This window comes from Rhipicephalus sanguineus, chromosome 7, assembly GCF_013339695.2.
Source record: "Rhipicephalus sanguineus isolate Rsan-2018 chromosome 7, BIME_Rsan_1.4, whole genome shotgun sequence".
NCBI lineage: Eukaryota > Metazoa > Arthropoda > Arachnida > Ixodida > Ixodidae > Rhipicephalus > Rhipicephalus sanguineus.
Window position 1 is genome coordinate 62,355,367 of NC_051182.1, and position 23,934 is coordinate 62,379,300.

The 23,934-nt window shown below is 46.8% G+C and overlaps 1 protein-coding gene across 1 annotated transcript in view; it reads left to right on the forward strand.

Annotated features, from left to right (window-relative positions):
- The first annotated feature begins 1,294 nt into the window (after positions 1–1,294).
- The window catches only part of LOC119398722 (alcohol dehydrogenase [acceptor]), a 31,388-nt gene continuing 8,748 nt past the window's right edge, over positions 1,295–23,934 (forward strand). Inside the window, exons 1-4 of the mRNA XM_037665545.2 lie at positions 1,295–1,435; positions 5,241–5,404; positions 10,901–11,078; positions 23,084–23,303. Coding sequence (XP_037521473.2) covers positions 1,339–1,435; positions 5,241–5,404; positions 10,901–11,078; positions 23,084–23,303 — 659 coding nt within the window. The 5' untranslated portion in view covers positions 1,295–1,338. The remainder of the gene's footprint in view (positions 1,436–5,240; positions 5,405–10,900; positions 11,079–23,083; positions 23,304–23,934) is intronic.

Below are 23,934 nucleotides of genomic sequence, written 5' to 3' on the forward strand. Positions count from 1 at the left end.
AGATCCTAATTTTCACCTGTGTCAATATGAGATTCCAAGTCGAATTAGTTTATCATGTAGCTTTTTAGACGTTGTACTCCGAGTAATTCTCAAAAATTTTCTGTCAGAACTGTCACGTTTCCTTTAAAAGCGGAGCTCTTTCAGCTTTCGGGTGCGCCGGGTAGTGCGTACAGAAAGTATCATCATCATGAATCGCCACGCGCTATCCTCATCCTCTTCTACCTCTTGTGCTTCACTCTCAAAACACGTGGGCCAATTTCTCCGGCGCGGGAAGGAATAACTCTCATGGTCGAGAGAACGATTACAAAGAGAGAAAGAAAGAGAAAAAAACACAGCGGAAGAAAATAAAAGTAGTCGCAAAAGAAATTTCTTGGCGAGGCGGGGTTCGAACACGAGCACCCACGATCCGAAGGCGAGCGTCGTAACCACTCGGCACGCTAGCAGAGCATAGCATAGCCATAGCATAGTATAGCAAGGTGAAGGGAAAGGCACGTGAGGTTGAGAAGAAGGGAAAGGAGGAGGAGAGAGAGTAAGGCATAGCATAGAAAGAAAAAGAAAAAGTGAAATAGATACGAAGAGAGATTAGAGAAGGAAGATACGGAAATAAATAAAGAGAGAACGAAAGCGAGAAGAGCCAAAGCAAGAAGGGCAAGAAAGAGAAAGATAGAAAGAGCGAGAAGGACAAATACATAGATAGAGAAATAAATAGAAGTAGAGACCAAAAGACAGCAAAAACAGAGAGAGGAGAGAAAAACAAACAGATGATGAAAAAAGAGAAACCTAAAAAGAAAGAAGGAAGAGCTTCCACTTCGCACTTCAGGCTTGGCACCCTAGTGCGAAGCTGTCTTCATTCGTTTCGTTTTTTCACAGTGCCGCCCACAAAGTAGTACCTAACATTTCATTTCTAAGCCTCCATTGCGCAGAACTGAGTGTAAATGAAGTCAGTTGCTGGCGGAGTAGGATAGTGTTGCGCTTTGCACATAACTGAACGGAACTTGGTCAACAATACGCTCTGCCACAGTGGTCTAGTGGTTACGGCGCTCCACTACTGACCCGAAGGTCGCGGTATCGGCTCCCGGTCGCGGCGGCTGCATTTTAGATGGAGGGGAAAATGTTTGAGGTCCGTGTTCTTAGGTTTAGGTGCACGTTAAGGAACCCCTGGTGGTCGAAATTTCCGGAGCCCTCCACCATGGTGTCTCTCATAATCATATCGTGGTATTGGGACGTTAAACGCCAGACATTATTACTGTTATTGGTCGAGAATACCTTTCCGGTAAATCTCTCATACAGATTCCTGTCGTCGCTGATCTACCGGTGGGCGAAAACCTTCAGGACCATATGCACGTCAACGGCATCGCTGGCACGCTTCGTTGGCCAACCGGCATTAACGTTTTCAGGCTTTCGACGGTGACTAACTACACGTTGAAGCGCTCAGGTAACGACACCTTCATGTTCACCGGAAAGAAAAACTAAAGCATTTTGGCGCTGGTCGCAGTGCACACTATCATGTACCGCATCCGGTGAAAATGGTTTTGAGATGCCCTCGTGCAATTCATAAAAAAAAGAGTTCAAGAAACAATTCCTTACCAGAGGAAAAGAGGCCGTCCATTGCCCTGTGTGATATTTAGCATTGGTTATCAGAGGCCCATCATTTATCATTTCAACGCTAATGATCTTACACTTGAGACGACGTTCTATATTAAAATACTTAGGTAGGGGGCACGGAAATGACATCTGATTGCATTAAATATGTCCCTCCTCAATTATGCCTCAACTTTTAACTAGCAATGTATTTTTGCTTAATATTCCAATTTCATCTGTTCGAATTAGCTAGCTGCTTCAAATGCGCACCCTCTCGGTTTCTCGCCATGTGAAGTACGTGCTAAGAAAATAATCATACAAAGGCAGCTAATTAAGATGTCAAGAGTTAACGTCCGCCTTCTGGTCCCTTATAATTCATGTCGATGATCACTCCGGACAATACGGAGTTGGATTTGGGAATAAGTCGGACCTAAATTAGAGGCCAATACTTACAATTTAAACAATGATATGGAAATAAGACTCCTGGTTCTTCGCGTTGTGGTTCCTCACATTCTCCATTCCTGAATCACTTAATTTGTATAGGCAATTCTCATTTTGGGAGTGTTTTGCTTAACTTGTCCGAACTACCATAGTTGTTTGCTGTCCCTGCAGTACTCGTAGGAAAAAATATTATGAACACTCAATATTTCGTGAAACTTCACATGCTTACAGCATTCTGATTCTGTGGTCAACTCGTGTCGTAAATATAAATTAGCATGGGCTCACGGCTTCACCACGTACCTCATATCTTTGATGTGTTTAGTATCAATCAATACGAATACACCACCATTAACGTTGAATTAGCAGGAACTACTTAAGCTTTCCCAACGCTGCTTCAAATGCGAGGCATTTCGTTGCGAATAAAAGACACTTGGACCACAATGTCTGTCCTGTCTGTCTGTCCTGTCTGTCTGTCTTGTCTGTCTGTCTGTCTGTCTTGTCTGTCGTCTGTCTGTCTTGTCTGTCTGTCTGTCTGTCTGTCTGTCTGTCTGTCTGTCTGTCTGTCTGTCTGTCTGTCTGTCTGTCTGTCTGTCTGTCTGTCTGTCTGTCTGTCTGTGTCTGGTTGGTTGGTTGGTTGGTTGGCCTCGTGGTCGTCTCCTTAACTTGGTGTAAGCGAAAATTAGCATAAAAGAATGGGAGTGCGGGACAATCTTGATTCACAGTTCATGACATGAATAACATGAAATGTCGAGCTACGGTTGCTGACGCTGTTATTTTCCACCTTCTCCCAGTCTCGTTATATGTAGTGGTGTGGGAAGGGTTTCCTTCTTTCTTAAAGTTATTGTTTCACCCCGATTTAACGCATTATCCTTCCCAGCGCCGACACCGCGCGTACCCTTAATGCCCCTTAAGGGACTGCGCTGCTGCTGATATTTCCCGCCCACTCCCCAGCACTGCCGTTCCCTTTCCCTCACTGCCTTCGTGCACCACCGCTGACATTTTAACATCGTAGCGTTAAAGAGCTCGTTTCGCAGAAATTCTAGTGTCGGTGCCGGCGGCGGCGTTGTTGGTTGAGAGCGAAAGTCGGTGTTGCATTTCGCCGAGGCAGCTTCTGTTTTCAGCATGCAGAGATACGGCATTTATTTTAGTTTTGTGTCGAAAATTGGAACGTTGACTACTGGGCATTATGCTATCCCATCTAAATAACTGTTTAGTAATAAATCGAGTAAAAATAATGGAAATATTATTAAAATATATTTATTAATTAAATTATTTGGACAATAATTACTCTTCATTGAAAAGTGTGAGCAGAGATTTTTTTCATTTTTTTGGACTGCCATGACCATGCACATCTCAAAATTTAAAAACCGGGTGCTTTCATTTAAAATAATTAATTTGGGACTGAAAGGGTTAAAGGGACACTAAAGAGAAACAATGAATTGGTTTAGATCGATAAATTGTGCCCTGAGAACTCTAATGTCGTTATTTTCGCGATCATAGGTTTATTATTAGAGGAGAAAATCAAGTTCAAAGTTTCATTTTTTAATTTTGCGCCGAAATCATCCCGCGTGACGTCACGGATTTCAAAGTGTGTTTATGGTATTTTGACGCCATTGGCTCAACAAATTACCGAAAACTTGGTACGTTAGGTCTGTGGCCCCCTCAGAGGACAATGTACTTCATTGTGACCAATGGGAACTACGTAGTCCCTAGTAGGCGCCGTCAAACATTTAACGTCACGGCGAATAGTGCGGAAACTTCAAGGTGGCGTCGCCACCCACATTTTGTTTTTGCGTGTTTTCTCGCTTACTAAGCGTCTTCTCGCAGCGAGCGTGGTGTTTTTGGCATCGTCAAAGAGTACTTTACTAATATGGGAAAAATCGTTTTGCTCTTTAGTGTCCCTTTAAGAGGGGTATGGTAGGGTAAACAGCTTCTCCTGGATTCAGCTTCATATCTCAGGAAATGTACCATTTTTCGTTGGGAAATATTGCATCCCCAATAAGAGTTTGTGACCTTCAGTCTGTACAATTTCGACCCTGTACCTTTCCTTGCTTGCTTCTGGTTGAGTACCGGATTTCAGACTGGTGCAAAAAATTAAGGGTACCTTGTTTTTCAAAAACGAAAAGGAGAATTATCGTGAAATTTGACACGCTTATTCAACATGCCGTTGGTAATAATCTCAACCTAGAAAAACGAGCTCCTACATTTATGTCGCCTGAAAAACTATATTGTCCTCACCTGTCACGTGCTGTGAGGGAGACTTTCCTATTAATAATTCTTTTTCTTTGGTAATTATAACTTAAATAGTTTTTGAATATTTGGATTCAGACTATTAGGAAGAGATTTAGGGCGGATAGTCGGATAGCTTTCCATGAAAGATAAGTCAAATTTGAATGCAGTGCCAAGCAAGCAGCGGCTTCTGAGCGGCCGCTGCTTGTTTGGCGCATACAGCTTCATCGGCCCTGCGTCGGCGTTTTCTGAAGCCATCGCGCACCGTTTGCTCTCTCTTGCCACACGGCGCGCGCTCATTAGCGCCGGCGAAGCGCCGGTGGGAGCAACAATCGCGCCCATGCCGAGGCGGTGGCGCCCTCTTTTGCGTTAAACCGGTTAGAATCATTTAAATGTGAGACAGGCTTGCCGTAAGTAGTCTTCCTGATTCACACCGCAGCATGCTACGAAGTATGCTTTACAGAAGAAAACTTGGCATTTGAAACCAATTTCGAGACACATGTTCTCCAAATTTCTGTTAAGTAATGCAAATAAATCGTGACAATTCCTTTATTATAAAATACTTTCAATCATGTTAGTTTATTCTAAACCGGCTTTGACCAGGTATACACTTGTTTTTGACCATAGTTTGGCAACCTGATTTACCGCGGCGACGACATGACACGCCGACAAGCCGAGACCCTGAGGTGCTTCGCCCTTAAAATGCGTGGCAGTGGTATCTGGCAGAAGTTTTAGAAGCCGCCACATCCATGTATTAGGCGTTACATCTTCAGGCATAGGAGCTTCATTTATGAAGCCATGCTTTGAGTTCATACATACTTCACCATGGGTAGTCCGAAATAAAAGCAGTTCGAAGACGTTCAATTCTCTGTTTAAACGATGGACATTTTACAGAGCTCTAGACGATGTAAAAATATACATTACTTCTTTCATACTTGACACAGAATCTAAGGATTCCACCGGAACACTTACTGTCGTTTGTTCTGCAGGTCCATTTTCCATCCCTGGATCCATTGAAGCTCTTGCGTTTGTTAGTACGTCGTTCGTGAATGAATCGATGGAATTCCCGGATGCAGAGATCGCCTTGCAGTCGCTGCCTTCATCAGCGCTACCTTTGGAATGCTACCTGTCAAGTACGGCTCTACGGAAAGATGTAATTTTCTATCATTTATTATCTTTCATTTGGGCTTGAATGGTTTACGCGGAATAAATTTAAGTGGGAGCGAACGATCAATTTTGCAGTACTTTGTGACAAAATTCACATCATCCTTGTGCTTTCATCGTTGCCGTTCTTTGTTGCATAGGCGTAATGGCAAAGACTACACTTACAGAGCGAGTGGTCTTTCCTGGCAACAGGCGCACTCTTCTGGACAGTCCGCAGAGTTTCCTTGTTTCTTAACACAGATTGCATGCTTCTAAAAATTCTTCAGCTCTACGTCTTCGTCTCAGCTTCTTGTCACTTGGTTTGTTTCTTTGTTTGTTTGTTTGCCTAAAGGAGACTGAATGGCTTGCCATTTGGATCCCTTCTTCTTCTTCAGGGTAGAGATCGGCGCCCAATATCATAATTTTCGTTGTCGTACATTTCACATATACCGCTTGGAGCATGATATTCTAATCACGTCCAAGACGATATATTATCAAGGCGCTGGAGTATCATGCCCTAAGCAGGACATCGTACCATAGCGCAAAACTCGAAAAGAAACACTAACAGGCAGGAAGAAGTAGGAAAGTCGGTTACTTTGTCTTCCTCTTCGACTTTTGCGCGACAATATTGTGTCCTTCAGTAAGTACCGACTCGGCCAAGAAAAACGCCAGGCCTGCGCGGAAAGCGCAGCACAGTCACAGCGAAAGCTCGAAGAGCAGCATTTCTAGAGCCCGTTATAAACTCTCTTGTGGCTACTAATACAACTACACTACCACCGTACCCACTACGCCACAAATCATAATTTTTGTGAAGTTGGGAAGCACCCACCACGACATTACTCATTCTGCGGAGAAGCGGTGTACCATCTGTAAGGCATTAAGAGCAGTTTCTTGATGCGATGGCTGATGGCAATGAAAAATTACGAATGAGCTTTTGTAATGGGTTGCAAGCTTTAAAGGACCCACTAGTTACTTAATTCGCATGGTGTGAGACCCGGTCGTTATGTCACTCTCCCACCACGCTTTATAACATACGCTAACGTGAGAAAGAGATAGAGAAAGGGAATTAACTTTATTGAGACTCTGAGGAAGTGGATCATGGGAGCCTTATGGGCTTCCTTGGCAACCAATACAAGTGCACTTGCGAGGAATCCACTAGGCTATAAATCATCATAATTTTTGTGAAGTAGGGAAGCAGCCACTATGCAATTTTTCGTAATTTTGCGGAGAACCGTGGTACACGCTAAACACCTGTAAGGCATTATGCGCACTTTATTGATGCTGTGCCTGATGACGATGAAGAATTATGGCAGAGTCCTTTGTAATGGGTTGGAAGCATTCAACAACCTACTCGTTGCGCAATTCGCATTGTGTGACGCCTGGCTACAGAATTCGCGTTGTGTCACGCTTGGTTGTTGTTTACTCTTCTACCACGCAACATTACATATGTTAATGTGGTTCCTTCCCGACATGAAGCCGGTATAGGGTGTTTTTGCAAAGCAGTTTCAAGCACCGGCATGGCTCTGAGGTAGGACACTGGGCTCCCAAGCAGAGGGCCCAGGTTGGAACCTCGTTCCATCCTAGAAGTTTTTTTCTTATTTCGTTTTTTTTTTCTTTCGAGCGATAGTGGTTACGGACACCGGCGGCGGACAACTACGGTGCCAAAAACGGCCCTTGTTGTGATCTCATAACAGCTTTCGCTGTAAATGTAATTGTGGAGCGAAAGCTTCCCAGCGAAGCATGTTGGTCACAAGTGAAACATTGGATGTTGTCTGGTTGGTTGTTTTACAGCGAAAGCTGTTATGAGATCATTTCAACGGCCGTTTTCGGCGCCGTAGTTGTCCGCCGCCGCCGCCGGTGTCCGTAACCGCTATCGCACGAAATAAGAAAAAAAAGGGAAATAAGAAAAAAATTTTAGGATGGAACGAGGTTCGAACCTTGGTCCTCTGCGTGGGAGCCCAGTGTTCGACCTCAGGGTCATGCCGGTGCTTGAAACTGCGTTGCAAAAAGACCCTATACAGGCTTCATGTCGGGAAGGAACCACATTAACATATGTAATGTGGTAGAAGAGCAAATTAACAACCAGGTGTCACACAAACGCGAATTCTGTAACCGGGCATCACACAATGCGAATTGCGCAACGAGTGGGTTGTTGAATGCTTCCAACCCATTATAAAGGCCTCTGCGATAATTCTTCATCGTAATTAGCCACAGCATCAACAAAGTGCACATAATGCCTTACAGGTGTTTGGCGAGTACCATGGTTCTCCACAGAATGACGAAAAATTGCATATTGGTTGCCTTCCTACTTCACAAAAATTATGATTTATAGCGCAGTGGGTTTCTCGCAAGTGCACTTCGATTGATTGCCAAGGAAGCCCATAACGCTCTCATGATCCATTTCCCCAGGCTCTCAATAAAGTTAATTCCTTCTCTCTCTCTCGCTCTCCGTTTCCGTGGTTAACGTATGCTATAAAGCGTGGTGGGAAAGTGAAATAACGACTGGGCGTCACACAATATGAATTATTTAACTAGTGGACCGTTTAAAGCTTCCAACCCATTACAAAGGGCTCAGCCATAATTCTTCATCGTCATCAACCGTCGCATCAACCAAATGCACATAATGCCTTACAGATGGTACCTCGCTTCTCCGCAGAATAACGAATAATGTCGTTGTGGGTGCTTCCCAACTTTCGAAAAATGATGATTTGTGGCGTAATGGGTACGTTGCTAATGTACTTGTATTTGTAACCACAAGAGAGTTTATAACGGGCTCTAGAAATGCCGCTCTTCCAGCTTTCGCTGCGATTGTGCTGCGCTTTCCGCGCAGGCCTGGCGTGTTTTGTCACAAGGTGCTGATGTAGCGCTGATTTACTGGATCTAGCTCTGTTTGATTTAGACAGATGCGGAATCTGGATCATATTTTTATTCGAAACTGCTTGTTTGAGTCCGCAAGTTACAATCAGGAATCGCGCTAGAGAGACTCCACGGTACATCGAACATGCATGTCCGCTCAATATTTTAGGGGCGAAGCTCCTTAAGGCGGCACCCGTTCGTCTCTCGTAGTCGTAGTCGTAGTAGTCGTAGTCGTAGCGCATAACCAGTCTTACGCTTTGACCTCCAAGGTGGTGCCGGTGGGAGATTTTTCCTGTGCGTTGTTGAACAATAAAAGATTCGCAGCGTTAGCTAAAAGCCGACTTCTTCTGTCTCTCATTCCCATTAGCAGCCATTCTTTACCTCCAAGGTAGTGCCTGGTGAGATTTCTCCTGTGCGTGATTAAACAATAAAAATTTTGTTCAAAACGCCGTTGATTGATGAAATAAACCAACGAAAGACGCCAGATGTTTTGTAAAAGCAAAATGAAAGAACGCCAGATGTTTCTAAAGCAAAACGAAAAGACGCCAGCTGCTTAACGAAAGACGGCAGATGTTTTCTAAAGCAATGGTTTTCTAAACAATGAAAATTCACAGCGTCCATGTAAAATTAAAGTAAGCTGCAAGTCGTCATAACTCAGCGAACCTTTAGTATAAACGCGTCCGATCTCACGTCGGTGATGATGTACTGGGCAGAATTCACGGAAGATTCACAGTTTACCGATGAACCTCCGCAGCTTCGCCCACTCATCATCATTCACTCCGTGGATATGCTGTGATTTTTTGTTTCGTCTGTGTTATTATATTTTATGTCGGTATATTAAAAGTGCACGGGACCGAAAATTTTATTTGCTGGAAAAACGCTCCAAGTGTGCCAATACAATATTTGAAAGCGTCGGCGCGGGCTTCTCCTTATTGCTTACCGCAGTGTTTTCCCATATTATACACTTTCACGATCGAATTTAACACATAGTAAAAACGCTGTGTCGAATCTTTTATGCGGGTTTCAAATAGAATATCTGTGAACTACATCCGTGCTTTCCATATGCTCTCTAGAAAAGAAAAAAAAACGTGGGAAAATGGCAATCACGGCCCAAATCGAAAAAGTTTGCTAAGTTTGATGCGCCTAGGCACGTTCTCAATTTAACACTGAAACTTGAAGAAGTGTCAAACATGGAGCGGGGCCTTCGCAACATTTCTGCAAAATATTGTTTTCTTACATGCAGTGCCAAAGAAGAAAAAATAATAACGTAGCGAATCTCTTTCAAAAAGTTAATTCTAAAAATAAAAAGCAACTGCGGTTCCAATTTTAACAAAACTTTTTGATCGAAAACCGCCTATGTCAGTGGAAACATGGTTTCAATATTGTGTGCTAATTTGATTTCTTCTTAAAATAGAACAGACCAATTTATTCTGGGCTCAGTTTACTGGCTTGAGTGCCTTTGCTGGTTTTTATCCGCTCGCATTGTGTGCAAATGTACGTTTTTAATTATATTTCTGCTGCAGAACTTTGCTCTGGTGACTTGTATGTAACCAAAATGTATTCTTAAATTTTATTTGTGTCTGTCGTGTACGGGCGTGGGCTGCTCCCGCCCTCTAAAGGCTAACGCGTGCACTGTTTGCAGCCTACAACCTCAACTTTCCCCTCCATTATTCGCTAGTCAGATGGCATGGCGTTTCGTTTTCAATATATTGCTTGTTGTTTGTCATAAGAGCCATTACGTGGCTGCCAGACATCGGCGTTGATTTATATATGATGCGTCACGTGCCTGTTTCCCTCACACTGATCAGTTTTCGGGACATGCTAACCAAAACACCTGCTTCCATGTTTCTCACTACACATCGTTTCAACTAGAAGATGCTCAGCTATATTTATCTTCATTATTTAGTGTGAACTAAGCAAGGTAAATTGTTCACGTTAAGAGGACGGAATATTTTAACGCCACCTCTAGGACCAACGAGGAACACTTGGGATCCAAATATAGGGAGTCTGTAGAAACATTTTACGTGCTGTCCTGATGTCAAACTTTAATGCACCCATGTTAGCCTCCGTAAAATCGTTTAATATCATTTATCCAATTTATCTTAGAAATACTCGCAGTAATCTCAGCCAACGCCTCCTCTAGAGAGATGCATGCGACGCGAGCCGAAAAGCTGGTTGCCAGCCCTCTCCTTCTCCCTCCTCCTCTGCTCCACAACAAGGGTGTCGCATGCGAACGCTCGTTGCGGTGGCCGCTCTAAACCTTTACGCCTTCGAGACCAAAGTAATGTCGATTGCAGTCCCGGAGGCAACGTCCTCCGCACACGCTGCGCCAGTGTGTGTGACGACGTCACTTTCGACGCTACCGGAAGTAGTGTCTGCTACGAGTGCTCCTTGCGGAGACCACTGAACTACGAAGGCCCTCCCCTTCTCAATGGAAAAGCGAGTGACGTCGCAGGCATGAACAGGCATTGCGTGACCTTTTGGCGTCGGTTGCTAGGTTAATATGTTAGAGCTGGTAATGTGCCCTCGCAAAACATTCAGGGGTGTTAATGTAAGAAACTTGAAACGGGCGCGAACATTTAGTCATTGAAAAAATCAATTGTCACAGCCCTCACTGTCGCTTATAATGCGCTTGTTTATCTTTGCACAGGTTTACGACCAATATTATTTGCCCAATCGAGGACGGCACGGATTTGCTCTGGTTCCTGTGATGAACAGGCCGAAGTCTCGGGGTTATGTGAAATTGAGGACAGCTAACCCATTTGACCATCCCATCATCGACCCAAAGTACTTGACCCATCCTGACGACGTTAAAGCGGCAGTTGAAGGTACATCTCTTGAGATGAAAGATCCGAGATATATATATATATATATATATATATATATATATATATATATATATATATATATATTATATATATATATATATGTATATATATATATATATATATATATATATGTATATATATATATATATATATATATATATATATATGTATATATATATATTATATATATGTATATATAATCATTAATGAAAATCCTGGAGAGGTTAGCCTGGTTTGTCGCGTGGCTTGCTACTCCAGGTATTGAGTGATGACTATGGTATATACAATGATCACGTGTACAAATAGTACGTACGGTCACAAACACATATATACATAAAAAGAGTCATTCACAAACTTTGGTTAAGTCGAGTGTTCCTCAAGAACACCAACCGCTATTTTGTGTGGCGCATCGCACAACCGCTGTCTTGACACGGGCCGAGAAAGTGCCACAGCTCCAAGCTCGAACCGCATTGAAAATGAAGAGCTGCCTTCAGAATCTGTCGATCGGTGTCGTAACGGGGTTGTAAAGGTCAGAGTCACACAGCATACCTAATCTCATTGATAACAATGCATTTCGAATGCAGTGCTCTCAGTGAGTTCCAGTCTATGACTAAATTCCCGAACTTGACAAACCGTACTTCGTCTATAAGATTGGTTAAAGGCTTCCCGAACAACGAAAAGAAATTTTAAAGGTGTTCATTTTCTCCCTAACCAATCATTGGTTGGCAGCAGCTGCCACGTAATTTAGCGAGCAACATTAAAAACTTGAATAATTATCTGGCATGATTTGTTTTCTCTATTATGAAATATATTTTTTATCTTGTATTATCTTGGTTAAGTATTCAGCTACTTTTGACTTAGGCTTGTTAGTTATTTGTCATAGTGTTTATCTTCGCGTGCTTATTTTCAAATTTTATCTCATTGTGATTGGCTTCTCATTCTGGGACCTGAGGGACATTACCAGTATAAATAACTAAATAAATCAATATATAAATAAACAAATGCATAAATAAATGAAGAAGCCTCCAGTACCTACTAAAGTGATATGAGAAAGTTTGATCTAACGACCGCAATTCTACGGCTTTTCATGTGAAGTATTTTTATGAATACTCCAAAAAATTCACAAACCACTTTCGGAACTAGCCACTACTTCAATTTCGTATTTGACACTACGTCCTTAATAAAAAGTGAAATATTTCAATATTGAAGTAATATGCGTACTGTCATCAAGCATCATCGTAGGGATCTACGCCGGCAATCCACGAAGAGCTCAGCCGGAGCCCCTTCGTGTATGACGCAGGCAAAGACCCGTTGCGTGTGGCACACATCTAGTGGGCGAGACAGGCTTAATGGCAAAGCTCTAAACTGATATAGTATGTCGTAAATAATTCGAAATATGTTTTCAGGAATAGGTTTGGTCATATAACCATAGAATAAAACTCATCCAACTCATCAAAAGCGATAATGTAGGCTTAACTTGGATGTCATGCTGTCACCACCGGTGTATGCAAAATGATTTGCAGTTTGGTAAACACACAATATTCTCTTGAATGAGATCTATTTATCTTAAAATGGTGCGACTTCGCACCTTCTGTATCATTCTTGGGTTCTTTTTCTCTGGCAGTTGCGCAGGCATACGCTTTACTAAACGACGCCGAACGCAATTCTGTGTAAAATTGTTCGTAAAGGCCATGTCCCACGTCTATGAGTACAGTACAGTAAGAAGCAGCAGCTTCCTAGATATAGTCGCCACTTGAATAAGGGTAGAACAATGGTATGTTGGTTTACGAGCGAATGCGCCAACAGACTGTCGATGCAATAGGGATTTATATTGTCACGCGGTCGTGAAGTCGACGAAGACAGCAGTCGGCGTGTGTAGGATGAAACTGTTTATTTGGCAGAACTTGTGGCCGGAAAATGAGAACTAGAACTACAGCAATGCACGCTGTACAATGATAGCGGCGAACAGGGCGTCGTCCGTCGATCAACTGACAAGCGGTCACGCGCGTCGGCTTTTATACAGGCGCTATCGAACTTTCCAGCAATATCGCTGGTGGCGGCGTAATCTCTAGACAAAGCTGGAACATTCGCGTGCGGGGCGCAACCTTAACAAACCGATCAACTACAATCGCGACGCTTCTAGAACACTACTTCGCGGACAGCGTCGAGCGTTGATAACCGTCTCTGCCGGTCAAACCCGAATACATCAAAACAAGACAAGAAGTGGGCGTGGCAATGCCCCCCTCTAAAAAAGCATCGTCCCGATGCTTGTGAAAGGGCATAGAAGAGAAAAAAACAAGTGTATACACAAATAAATTACAATAACAAAGGAAAAAAAATAGTGCCCAGGCTCGCTAACGCGCAAAAAACGGCTTAAGGCGCACGACATGGACGACTTCAGGTCGCGCACGGCGCCGCTGAGAGTTCGTAATGCCGTCAGGGACAACCTCATAGTCGAGTGTGCCGATGCGTCCAAGTACCCTGTACGGTCCGAAGTATCGTCGAAGAAGCTTCTCACTAAGTCCTCGTCGGCGTATTGGCGTCCATACCCATACACGGTCACCGGGTTGGTATTCCATGTGGCGTCGTCGAAGGTTGTAGCGGCGGCTGTCAGTCGTCTGCTGGTTCTTGATCCGTAGGCGGGGGAGCTGTCGTGCTTCTTCGGCGCGCTGTAGGTAGGTGGTCACGTCGATGTTTTCCTCGTCGGGCACGTTTGGTAGCATGGCGTCGAGCGTCGTTGCCGGGCTCCGTCCGTAGACCAACTTGTATGGCGTCATCTGCGTCGTTTCCTGTACGGCCGTGTTGTACGCGAAGGTCACGTACGGAAGGATGGCGTCCCACGTCTTGTGTTCGACGTCGACGTACATGGCCAGCATGTCGGCGATGGTCTTATTTAGACGCTCGGTGAGGCCGTTGGTCTGTGGGTGGTACGCGGTGGTGCGACGGTGGCTTGTGTGGCTGTATTCCAAGATCGCCCGAGTCAGGTCAGCCGTGAACGCCGTACCTCTGTCGGTGATGAGAACCTCTGGGGCGCCGTGTCGAAGGACGATGTTCTCAACGAAGAACTTGGCTACCTCAGCGGCACTGCCTTTGGGCAGGGCTTTTGTTTCGGCGTAGCGGGTGAGGTAGTCGGTAGCCACGACGATCCATTTATTTCCGCAAGTCGACGTTGGGAACGGCGCCAGGAGGTCCATCCCGATCTGCTGGAATGGTCGCCGAGGAGGCTCGATCGGCTGAAGGAAGCCTGCTGATATTGTGGGCGGTGTCTTCCGTCGCTGACAGTCTCGGCACGTCCTTACGTAGCGAGTGACGTCGGCGGCAAGGCGCGGCCAGTAGTACTTCTCTTGTACTCGTGCGAGCGTTCGGGAAAGTCCGAGGTGTCCAGCCGTTGGGTCGTCGTGCAGGGCATGCAAAATGTCTGGTCGCAGTCCCGAAGGTACAACGATAAGGTAGCTGGCTCGGGCCGGAGTGAAGTTCTTCTTTACGAGGACGTTGTTTTTCAAGAAAAATGATGCCAATCCTCGCCTGAATACTTTTGGGACAACGACGGTCCTGCCCTCCAGGTATTCCACTAGACCCTTCAGTTCCGGGTCGGCTCGCTGTCGTTCGGCGAAGTCTTCGGTACTTATGGCTCCCAAGAAGCTGTCATCATCCTGGTCGTTGGGCGTTGGTGGGTCGACGGGGGCACGAGACAAGCAGTCGACGTCGGAGTGTTTCCTTCCGGACTTGTAGACGACAGTAATGTCAAATTCTTGAAGTCTTAGGCTCCACCGTGCGAGGCAACCTGAAGGGTCCTTCAAGTTAGCTAGCCAACACAAGGCGTGATGGTCGCTCACAACTTTGAAGGGCCTGCCGTAGAGGTAGGGGCGAAGCTTTGAGGTAGCCCAGATGATGGCGAGGCACTCCTTTTCTGTTGTGGAATAGTTGACCTCTGCTTTAGACAGCGACCGGCTAGCATAACTGATAACCCTTTCCAGTCCGCCCGTCCGCTGCACAAGGACGGCGCCGAGTCCTATGCTGCTTGCATCGGTGTGAATCTCCGTATCGGCGTATTCGTCTAAATGCGCAAGTATAGGAGGTGTCTGCAGGCGTCGTTTCAGTTCATGAAATGCTTCGACTTGCGCTGTTTGCCACCTGAATTCGACGTCGGTCTTCGTGAGCTGCGTTAGTGGCTCGGCGATCCGTGAAAAGTCTTTGACAAAGCGTCTGTAATAGGCGCACAAGCCGAGAAATCGGCGCACGGCCTTCTTGTCGGTGGGTGGCGGGAAAGCGGCGATGGCAGCTGTTTTCTGCCGGTCTGGGAGCACTCCAGTCTTGCTGATCACGTGACCCAAAAACAAGAGCTCCTCGTACGCGAAGCGGCACTTTTCTGGCTTCAGGGTGAGCCCGGAGTTCTTGATTGCTTGAAGTACGGATTGAATTCGCTGGAGGTGTTCGTCGAAGTTCGAGGAATACACAACGACGTCGTCCAAGTAAACAAGGCAAGTCTGCCACTTCAAGCCAGCTAACACAGTATCCATGACTCGTTGGAAAGTCGCAGGCGCCGAGCAAAGACCGAAAGGCATGACCTTGAACTCGAACAGGCCGTCCGGTGTTATAAAGGCGGTCTTTTCTCGGTCTCTCTCGTCGACTTCAATTTGCCAGTAGCCGGTCTTGAGGTCCATCGACGAAAAGTAATTCGCGTTGTGGAGTCGATCCAGGGTGTCGTCTATCCGTGGGAGAGGGTACACGTCCTTCTTTGTGATTTTGTTCAGGCGACGATAATCGACGCAGAAACGTAGGATCCCATCCTTCTTCACTAACACCACGGGAGACGCCCACGGGCTGTTGGACGGCTGGATGATGTCGTCGCGTAGCATTTCATCGACTTGTTTCTCAACGGCCTCCCGTTCCCGCGTCGAAACCCGGCAGGGACTCTGACGGAGTGGTCGAGCATTTTCTTCTGTTATGATGCGGTGCTTAGCAAGGGGCGTTTGTCGGACCCGCGATGACGACGAGAAACAGTCCCTGTATTCCTGCAGAAGGCGTCGGAGCTGTTGCTGTTGGCGAGCGGGAAGACTTGGGTTTACGTCGAAGGGTGGCTCAGGGATCGTCGTCGTAGCTTCGTCAGAATCTGAAAAGGCAAACGCATCGCTGACGGCCAAGATTTCTTCGATGTATGCAATCGTCGTGCCCCTGCTCAGGTGTCTGTATTCCTGGCTGAAGTTCGTTAGCATCACGCTTCCTTTTCCTTCATGCAACCGAGCAATGCCCCTTGCGACGCAAATGTCTCGGTCTAGCAGCAAACGCTGATCGCTCTCGATGACACCTTCGATGTCTTCAGCTTTTTCGGTCCCGACGGAAATAATGACGCTGGAACGCGGCGGAATGGTCACCTGCTCTTCTATCACATTCAATGCATGGTTCCCTGGCGTTGCGCGGGGCGGGAGCGCTTTATCTGAGGTTAGTGGTATCGCCTTGGACCTCAGGTCGATGACGGCGCCGTGTTCACTTAGGAAGTCCATTCCAAGTATTGCATTCCTGGAGCAGTTTTGTAGGATTACAAAGCTCGCAGGATAAGTCCGGTTATTAATGGTGACTCTCGCCGTGCAGACACCAACCGGCGTAATCAGATGGCCTCCAGCGGTGCGGATTTCGGGGCCTTCCCAAGCGGTCTTAACTTTCTTCAACTTCGTGGCGAAGGGCCCACTGATGACGCAATAGTCGGCTCCAGTATCGACGAGAGCGGTGACGTTGTGGCCGTCGATGAGAACGTCGAGGTCGCTAGTTCGTCGTCTTGCGTTGCGGTTGGGTCTCGGCGTCGGGTCACGGCTGCGTCGGTTTGTTCCGCTGCTTCCATGTTGCGTCGTCGGGTCTTCATTGGTCCGCAAGATCTCGTCGTCAGGGGTCTGTCTGGTTCGCGTCGTGTTCTGAAGGTTTCGTCGCGACGTCGTCGTCGTCGTCGGGCGGAGGATCTTCGGTAGTTCGTCGTACAGCAACCACACCTCCATCGGTTGCTGCCCTTAGTTTTCCGGATACGGGCTAGGCGACCGGCCCCGGTTTGGGCCAGTGTACGGCCGGCGGTGCGGTGACATGTAGCGGCCGGGCGACGGCGAGCGTGAAGGACGTCGTTCTTGCCACTGCGTTCTGGTTAGGTAGTCGTCGATGTCGCGAGGCCGTTCGCCTGGCTGCGGTCGCGGCGCGTTGATGGCGAATCCTCGTAGTCCCATCTGTCGGTACTGGCAGCGGCGGTACGTGTGGCCGGCCTCCCCACAATGGTAGCAGAGCGGGCGGTTGTCAGGGGCGCGCCAGACATCGGTCTTCCTCGGGGTGTAGCGCTGGCCGACAGGTGGGCGGTAGGGCGTCGGTGGCGGTGGCGGCGTATGGCCGACAGGTGGACGGTAGGGCATCGGTGGCGGCGGCGGCGTCTGGCGACGGTACTGCGGCGGTGCATCGTCTTGGCATGGGCGTGGAGGAGGAGCATGACGGCGGGCTGCAGCAGCATAGCTCATAGCTTGCGGCTGCGGCTCTACTAGCTGAGGCGCACCGAGTGAATGCTGGATCTCCTGGCGCACGAGGTCGGCGATGGAATCTACTTGAGGTTGCGACGAAGGTAGAAGTTTTCGCAGCTCCTCTTGCACGATTGCTCGAATCGTCTCACGCAGGTCGGCGGGTCCTAGCGCTTGAACGTCGGCGTAGCTTGTGGTCGAGAGGCTGCGGTTGTATTGCCGTGTTCGCATCTCAAGCGTTTTCTCGATTGTTGTTGCTTCGGAGACAAATTCTTGGACGGTATTCGGCGGATTCCTCATAAGGCCAGCGAAGAGCTGTTCCTTTACTCCTCGCATGAGGAAACGAACCTTCTTTTCTTCAGGCATGTTGGGGTCAGCGTGGCGGAACAGCCGGGTCATTTCTTCCGCGAAGATGGTCACGTTTTCGTTCGGGAGCTGAACCCGTGTCTCCAGCAAGGATGCGGCCCTTTCCTTTCGAACGACGCTCGTGAACGTCTCCAAAAAAGCACTACGAAAGAGATCCCATGTTCGAAGCGTGGACTCCCGGTTCTCGAGCCATGTCCTTGCTGCTTCTTCCAGGTAGAAGTACACGTGGCGCAGCTTGTCGTCGGCGTTCCAGTTGTTAAGTGTTGCGACCCTTTCGAACGTCTCCAGCCAGGTTTCGGGGTCTTCACATGGAGAACCACGAAATATCGGCGGCTCCCTGGGCGGCTGCATCACTATCGCGGCAGGGTTCGCTGTGGCCGTCATCGTGCCTGTTGTTCTTGTCGCCGTGGCTTTTGCCTTATCCGGTAGGAGTCCGTATCGAGGGGGTAGTCCTTTCTGCCGGCGGCTGGTTCGAGGATCCGGGTTGTCCTTAGAGTCGTCTTCTTCGCGGCTTGGGCTTGGGTCACCGCTCCGCGGTGGCGTCCGGATCATGAAGCAGCACCTCCACCAGATGTCACGTGGTCGTGACGTCGACGAAGACAGCAGTCGGCGTGTGTAGGATGAAACTGTTTATTTGGCCGAACTTGTGGCCGGAAAATGAGAACTAGAACTACAGCAATGCACGCTGTACAATGATAGCGGCGAACAGGGCGTCGTCCGTCGATCAACTGACAAGCGGTCACGCGCGTCGGCTTTTATACAGGCGCTATCGAACTTTCCAGCAATATCGCTGGTGGCGACGTAATCTCTAGACAAAGCTGGAACATTCGCGTGCGGGGCGCAATCTTAACAAACCGATCTACTACAATCGCGACGCTTCTAGAACACTACTTCGCGGACAGCGTCGAGCGTTGATAACCGTCTCTGCCGGTCAAACCCGAATACATCAAAACAAGACAAGAAGTGGGCGTGGCAATATTTACAGAACACCTGCGTACCCATCGAAGGCATCATCGCAGAGGTGGGAGTTTGAGTACCACGCGTTACATTTCGTACAGCAATAATTACAGCTAAACATACACCTCACACTATATTGCGTAGTCGGAATAACGGTACGAGTAAACGTCCTTTCGCTAAAACTTCCACGCCTAAAAAACACGAAGGCATTGAAGGTGTAACGTTGGATCACTTAAACAACATGCAGGTTAGGTGATTTCGAATACGCTCACTGCATTTTTTCAAGAGCGCTCGCTTTGTTTTACTGTTTCTGTCTCTGTCATGTATCCCGCTTTTAAAGAAATGTTATTGACTTAAACAACTTACACAATCGAAATCCGTGCGTCACAGTTTATCGTGCGCGTCGTGGCTGAGAACGAACTTATGAAAGATGTAAACAATTGTTCGGATCGAAATTCTCTATAAAGCAAGCTGAACCCAGCATTTAAAGTCATCTCAGAAACCTAAGCATCCAAACGATTCTCATGAATGGTAGTTCATTGGCGTTCAAAAGCAGCCATATCAAGGAGCTGCACAAGCAAGCAGCCTCTTAGGCCACCCATTTTCGGATGGCAGTTGTTTTAGACAATTCAGTTCCGGTCGCTCGTGTTTATATAACTTTGTTACACTGCAATGAAATGTTGCAACGAGATTTCACAGCAATTCTTGAAGCATGAAACGTGGTTGTTCTTACCCGTTCTGAAGAAAATTTCAAGTGCATGCACAATCACTCCATGCAGGGAAGGAATAGCCAATAGCGCGTGTATTTTGGTTTCCCTTCGCTATAGTGAACACAAAGGTGCGTGAGAGGCTTAGGCGCTTCCGCATCTTTGAACTTCCGCATCTTCGAACTTCACGTGCACCTCACACAACCTGATCTACTGCATTGAGTGTGCCACCTGTAAAAAACAGTACATAGGCGAAACTGGACAACCAATTCATGTAAGACTGAACGGCCACCGCGCAGACACAAAGCACAACTTACCAAAAGCAGTAGCCAGCCACTTCAATCAACAAGACCACAATTTCGATCAAGCCAAACTTTACATTCTACAAACAAACTTCCGGTCACCACGTGAGAGGAAATACATGGAATCGTATTTGATACACAAATTTCAATCCCTACACCCATCAGGAATAAATCTAGCTCGTGGTAATTTGGAATCGTTAAAAGCCATAGCATGATTCCTATAATATTAGGAGACATGAAGTACGCTCAGCTTTCAAAAACCTTAACCTATTCGCAAAATAAAATCCCGACCAGCTCCCATAATACACTATCAATATTCTTTTTTAATATCTCTTAACCTTGCATGTATAAATGTGCACATACGTGTAGATATTATTCTCTTAAGATGTTTTCATTTTCTAGTGAATCCGAACCACGGTTTCCTTCCCCCTTTCCGCGCTCCAAAGGCCGCTTCTGGCCAGCATTGTCACAGCCCTCGCTTTCTCAGGAAGTTCTACGAGTCTTATTCCGATTGTTCCCCCCCGGCCGCCCCTCGTTCCTTTCAACTTTTTTTTTCTTTTTTCCCCTCTTAGTTGACGGGCGCCCAATTTTCGGAAGCCACCGACGACACTGGATGCATATGCCAGCCAATTACTTCACCCTCTTAGTTGACGGGCGCCCAGTTTTTGGAAGCCACCGATAACACTGGATGCATATGCCAGCCAATTACTTCACCCATTAAGCAGGAGCTTGCTTTTCAGGCAACCCTTTCAATATCACTTAAAGTAGGCAGGCGGCATTTTAAACGTACGCCGCCCGAGTACCTTCCTTTTTTTTTGTCGTCTGTAGCTGCCTTCCCCACCACCTTCTGCAGCTCCTTGGCGGACGTTTAAACGTAAGCCTCCCGGTTTTTCTCCCCGCCTGTAGTTCCCTTCCTCACCACCTTCTGCAGCTCTTTGTGATGGCTGCACTCGCCCTCTCGCTTGGTTGTACCCGCCCCCCCCCCTTTTTTTTCTTTTTTTTTTCTTTCGTTGCAGCTACCTTTAACTCTGACATGGCAGACCCGAACGTGTTTGCAAACTCTCTTGAAATGTGGCAAGGGCTTTACTCCTCTGCTTTCGAGTTTCTCTCTTTCCAGGCATCAATTACCAACAGCAACAGACGCGCCGCCGCTGGACATGACGTCATCACTAACCCCATAAAACTAACACGCCAGGGATGACAAGGCGCCTTTGACAAAGATAGGTCCCCTATCGAAACGTCGGCCAGCCTGATCTGAGGCACTTTCTCCTGTTTTGAAATCTATAACATTCTAACAGTAGGAATTCTCCAACTACAACAAATGGTAATGCCCCAGACGTCACTTCTACTTGTTTATATTTATTTATTAACGAGATGGCGTTGAAGAGCTCGTTTCGCAGAAGTTCTGGTGTCGGCGTAAATTATCGAAAAATTATCATCTTCTCCCCGACCGAAATATCGAGAAAACTGCAAATAGAATAAGTAATAAAAAGGATGGGTCCGAGTCAGAATTGAAGCCACGCCGTCTGCGTGGAAAGCAGGTGTTCTAACTCACAGCCGCACCTCTGCTTCGAACTGTACTGAAAATAACTTTAATGCCTCAAAAACATACGTGTCCTGTATGCAGATGTCACAGTACGAGATGTAATATCGCAGTAGTATCGCGTGGTACAAGCGTACATTGCCATGAAGATCATAACGACTTCGTGGTGCACAGCCATCCACCCATTACAAAAGGCACATGCATTACTGCGCGCATTCTCTTAAGACCACATAGTGGGTGCATCGCAACCTCTAAAACAGTTTCTCGTCCACAGTTTCTCCTGGTTTATAGCATGCTACCCATTACATAAGGCACACGCCTGAGTGCGCGCATTCTGTTACACACTAGTGGGTGCACTGATACTTCGAAAAAAATGACACGCGCACAGACGTTCTCTCACGTCACCGGGCTCTTGACACGCTTGTGGTAGATTCTGTGTCGTCTACAAGCGCAAACACTGCGGTGTCTTCCTCATCGGCGAGTTTTGGTGGCGCATCAGTCAAGTGGCGCGCGACAACGAGGGCGGCCACGCAAGGAGGCAGAGAAGACTCACACCAAAGCTCGGCGTGCTGCGGCTATTTGACCACTTTGTGCTTTGTCAATTACATTTCAGTAATTCCCAATTAGAATTTCTCGAGTAACAGCATGCATTAAACATTATGCACTAAGTGGTCGAAGTACGCAATACGGGCAGGATATCGCTATCGCGTTCAACTCTTGAATGCGAAGCTTAAGCGTCCCTCAGTTTTCTAGATATTTCTTTATTGTTTTTTTTACTATTGCATACTAGCAGACCAATGGGTCCAAGTAAGTAGGCAGTTTTATTAATACTGACAAAATGCAAGAATGATTAACATGCAAACTGTTTTAAGGTTATTCTGTATAACAGGTGTTATGATAAAAACCAAGGAACTATAACAGAATATTCTTCAAGCTTACTGTAATAAGAAACACTACAGCAAAAAATGTATGCCAAGCCAGAAGAATATCTTTGTTTTTATATATTTTTAAGCAGAGTGCCACAACTACCCGCACGTGCTCATCTTTATACAGAACGTTACTAGACAACGGTATCTGTGCAGCAGAAGGACGCAGAAGCCATGACGTTCTGGTCGTGGTTTACTCGCATTGTTGACGTGGTCAAGTAACTATAGCGTTCTTCGACCTCTACCGCGTTCGCTATTCATACATGAATACAGATTGTAGTGCTACGTGTATAGATGGCTCCAATGGCTTTTCAGTGGCGTATAAGATGCAACACTGCAGCTTGAAAACGTCAGCAACAAGACATGTTGCTTCAGGGCCGAAGTAGAAAAGGCACATTCCTCACATTCGCAGAGGGCCCGGGTTCAAATCCATTCCTCACATTTTGTATCTTCCCGCCATGGTGGTCTAGTGGTTATGGTGCTCTACAGCGGACCCGAAGGTCGTGGGATCCAATCCGGACCGCGGCGGCCGCATTTGCGATGGAGGCGAAAATGCTTGAGGCCCGTGTGCTTAGATTTAGGTGCACGTTAAGGAACCCCGGGTGGTTGAAATTCCCAGAGTATTTCACTACAGCATCTTTCATATTTATTTTGTGGTTTTGGGACATTAAACCCCAACAATTATTAATATTAATTATCTTATATCTCTTCGACAGCGGCCAAGATTGCGCTGCGCCTCATGAAGAGCGATGCCATGCGGGCCGTGGGAGCGAAACCTTGGAACATCCCTCTGAAATCGTGCGTCTCGGAAGGAGAAGTGTGGAGCGATCCCTACCTGACCTGCCTTGTACGGCACTTGGCTCACACCACGTGGCACGCCTGCTGCACGTGTCCCATGGGCTCGGATGAAAGATCCGTAGTGGACTCTAAGCTAAGGTGCGCGTTCTTTCGATCGAATCGGCATGGGGCGATCGTGAGCCGAGAAAATAATATACATATCTGCCATCATCGCTCAGACTGGAGGTCTAGTGGGGGCGATTGCCTCGGCATCCAACTATTTGCAGTATACAATTGTTGTTTAGCGACGAAGGGAGAAAATGCTTAGGCGCCTATTTTATACCAGCATTTTAATTTGAAATTCCTTCGTAAGGCAGTCGCCCTCATCGGTACAGAGGACACCTCAATTTTGGATTTCTGTTCGTCACATGCAGAATTGCAGGCTTGCAGGCTGTGTTATACTCTACTAGGAATCACTAAGCACATCCTGCGTCCATCAATGAACAGCAAACTTCTGCCTAGAAAGGACAAGGGTGTCATCGGTGCACGTAGTTGTTCCGCGCTGGAAGAGGCAGAGAGAAAAACGATTGAAAGACAGTGAAACGCTATCTAACGACTGACAAGTGAACGCGAAAGCCTCCGACTGCCAGCTGGCGTAAATACAGCCAATGATGACGATGGCACAAGTCCGATATCTGCTGTGAGGTAAAACAAATGCAAAGCCTCTTTTTTTACTGTTCCAGTAAAAAAAATGTAGTTGCACTCGGTGTAGCCCTTTCGTACAGTTCCA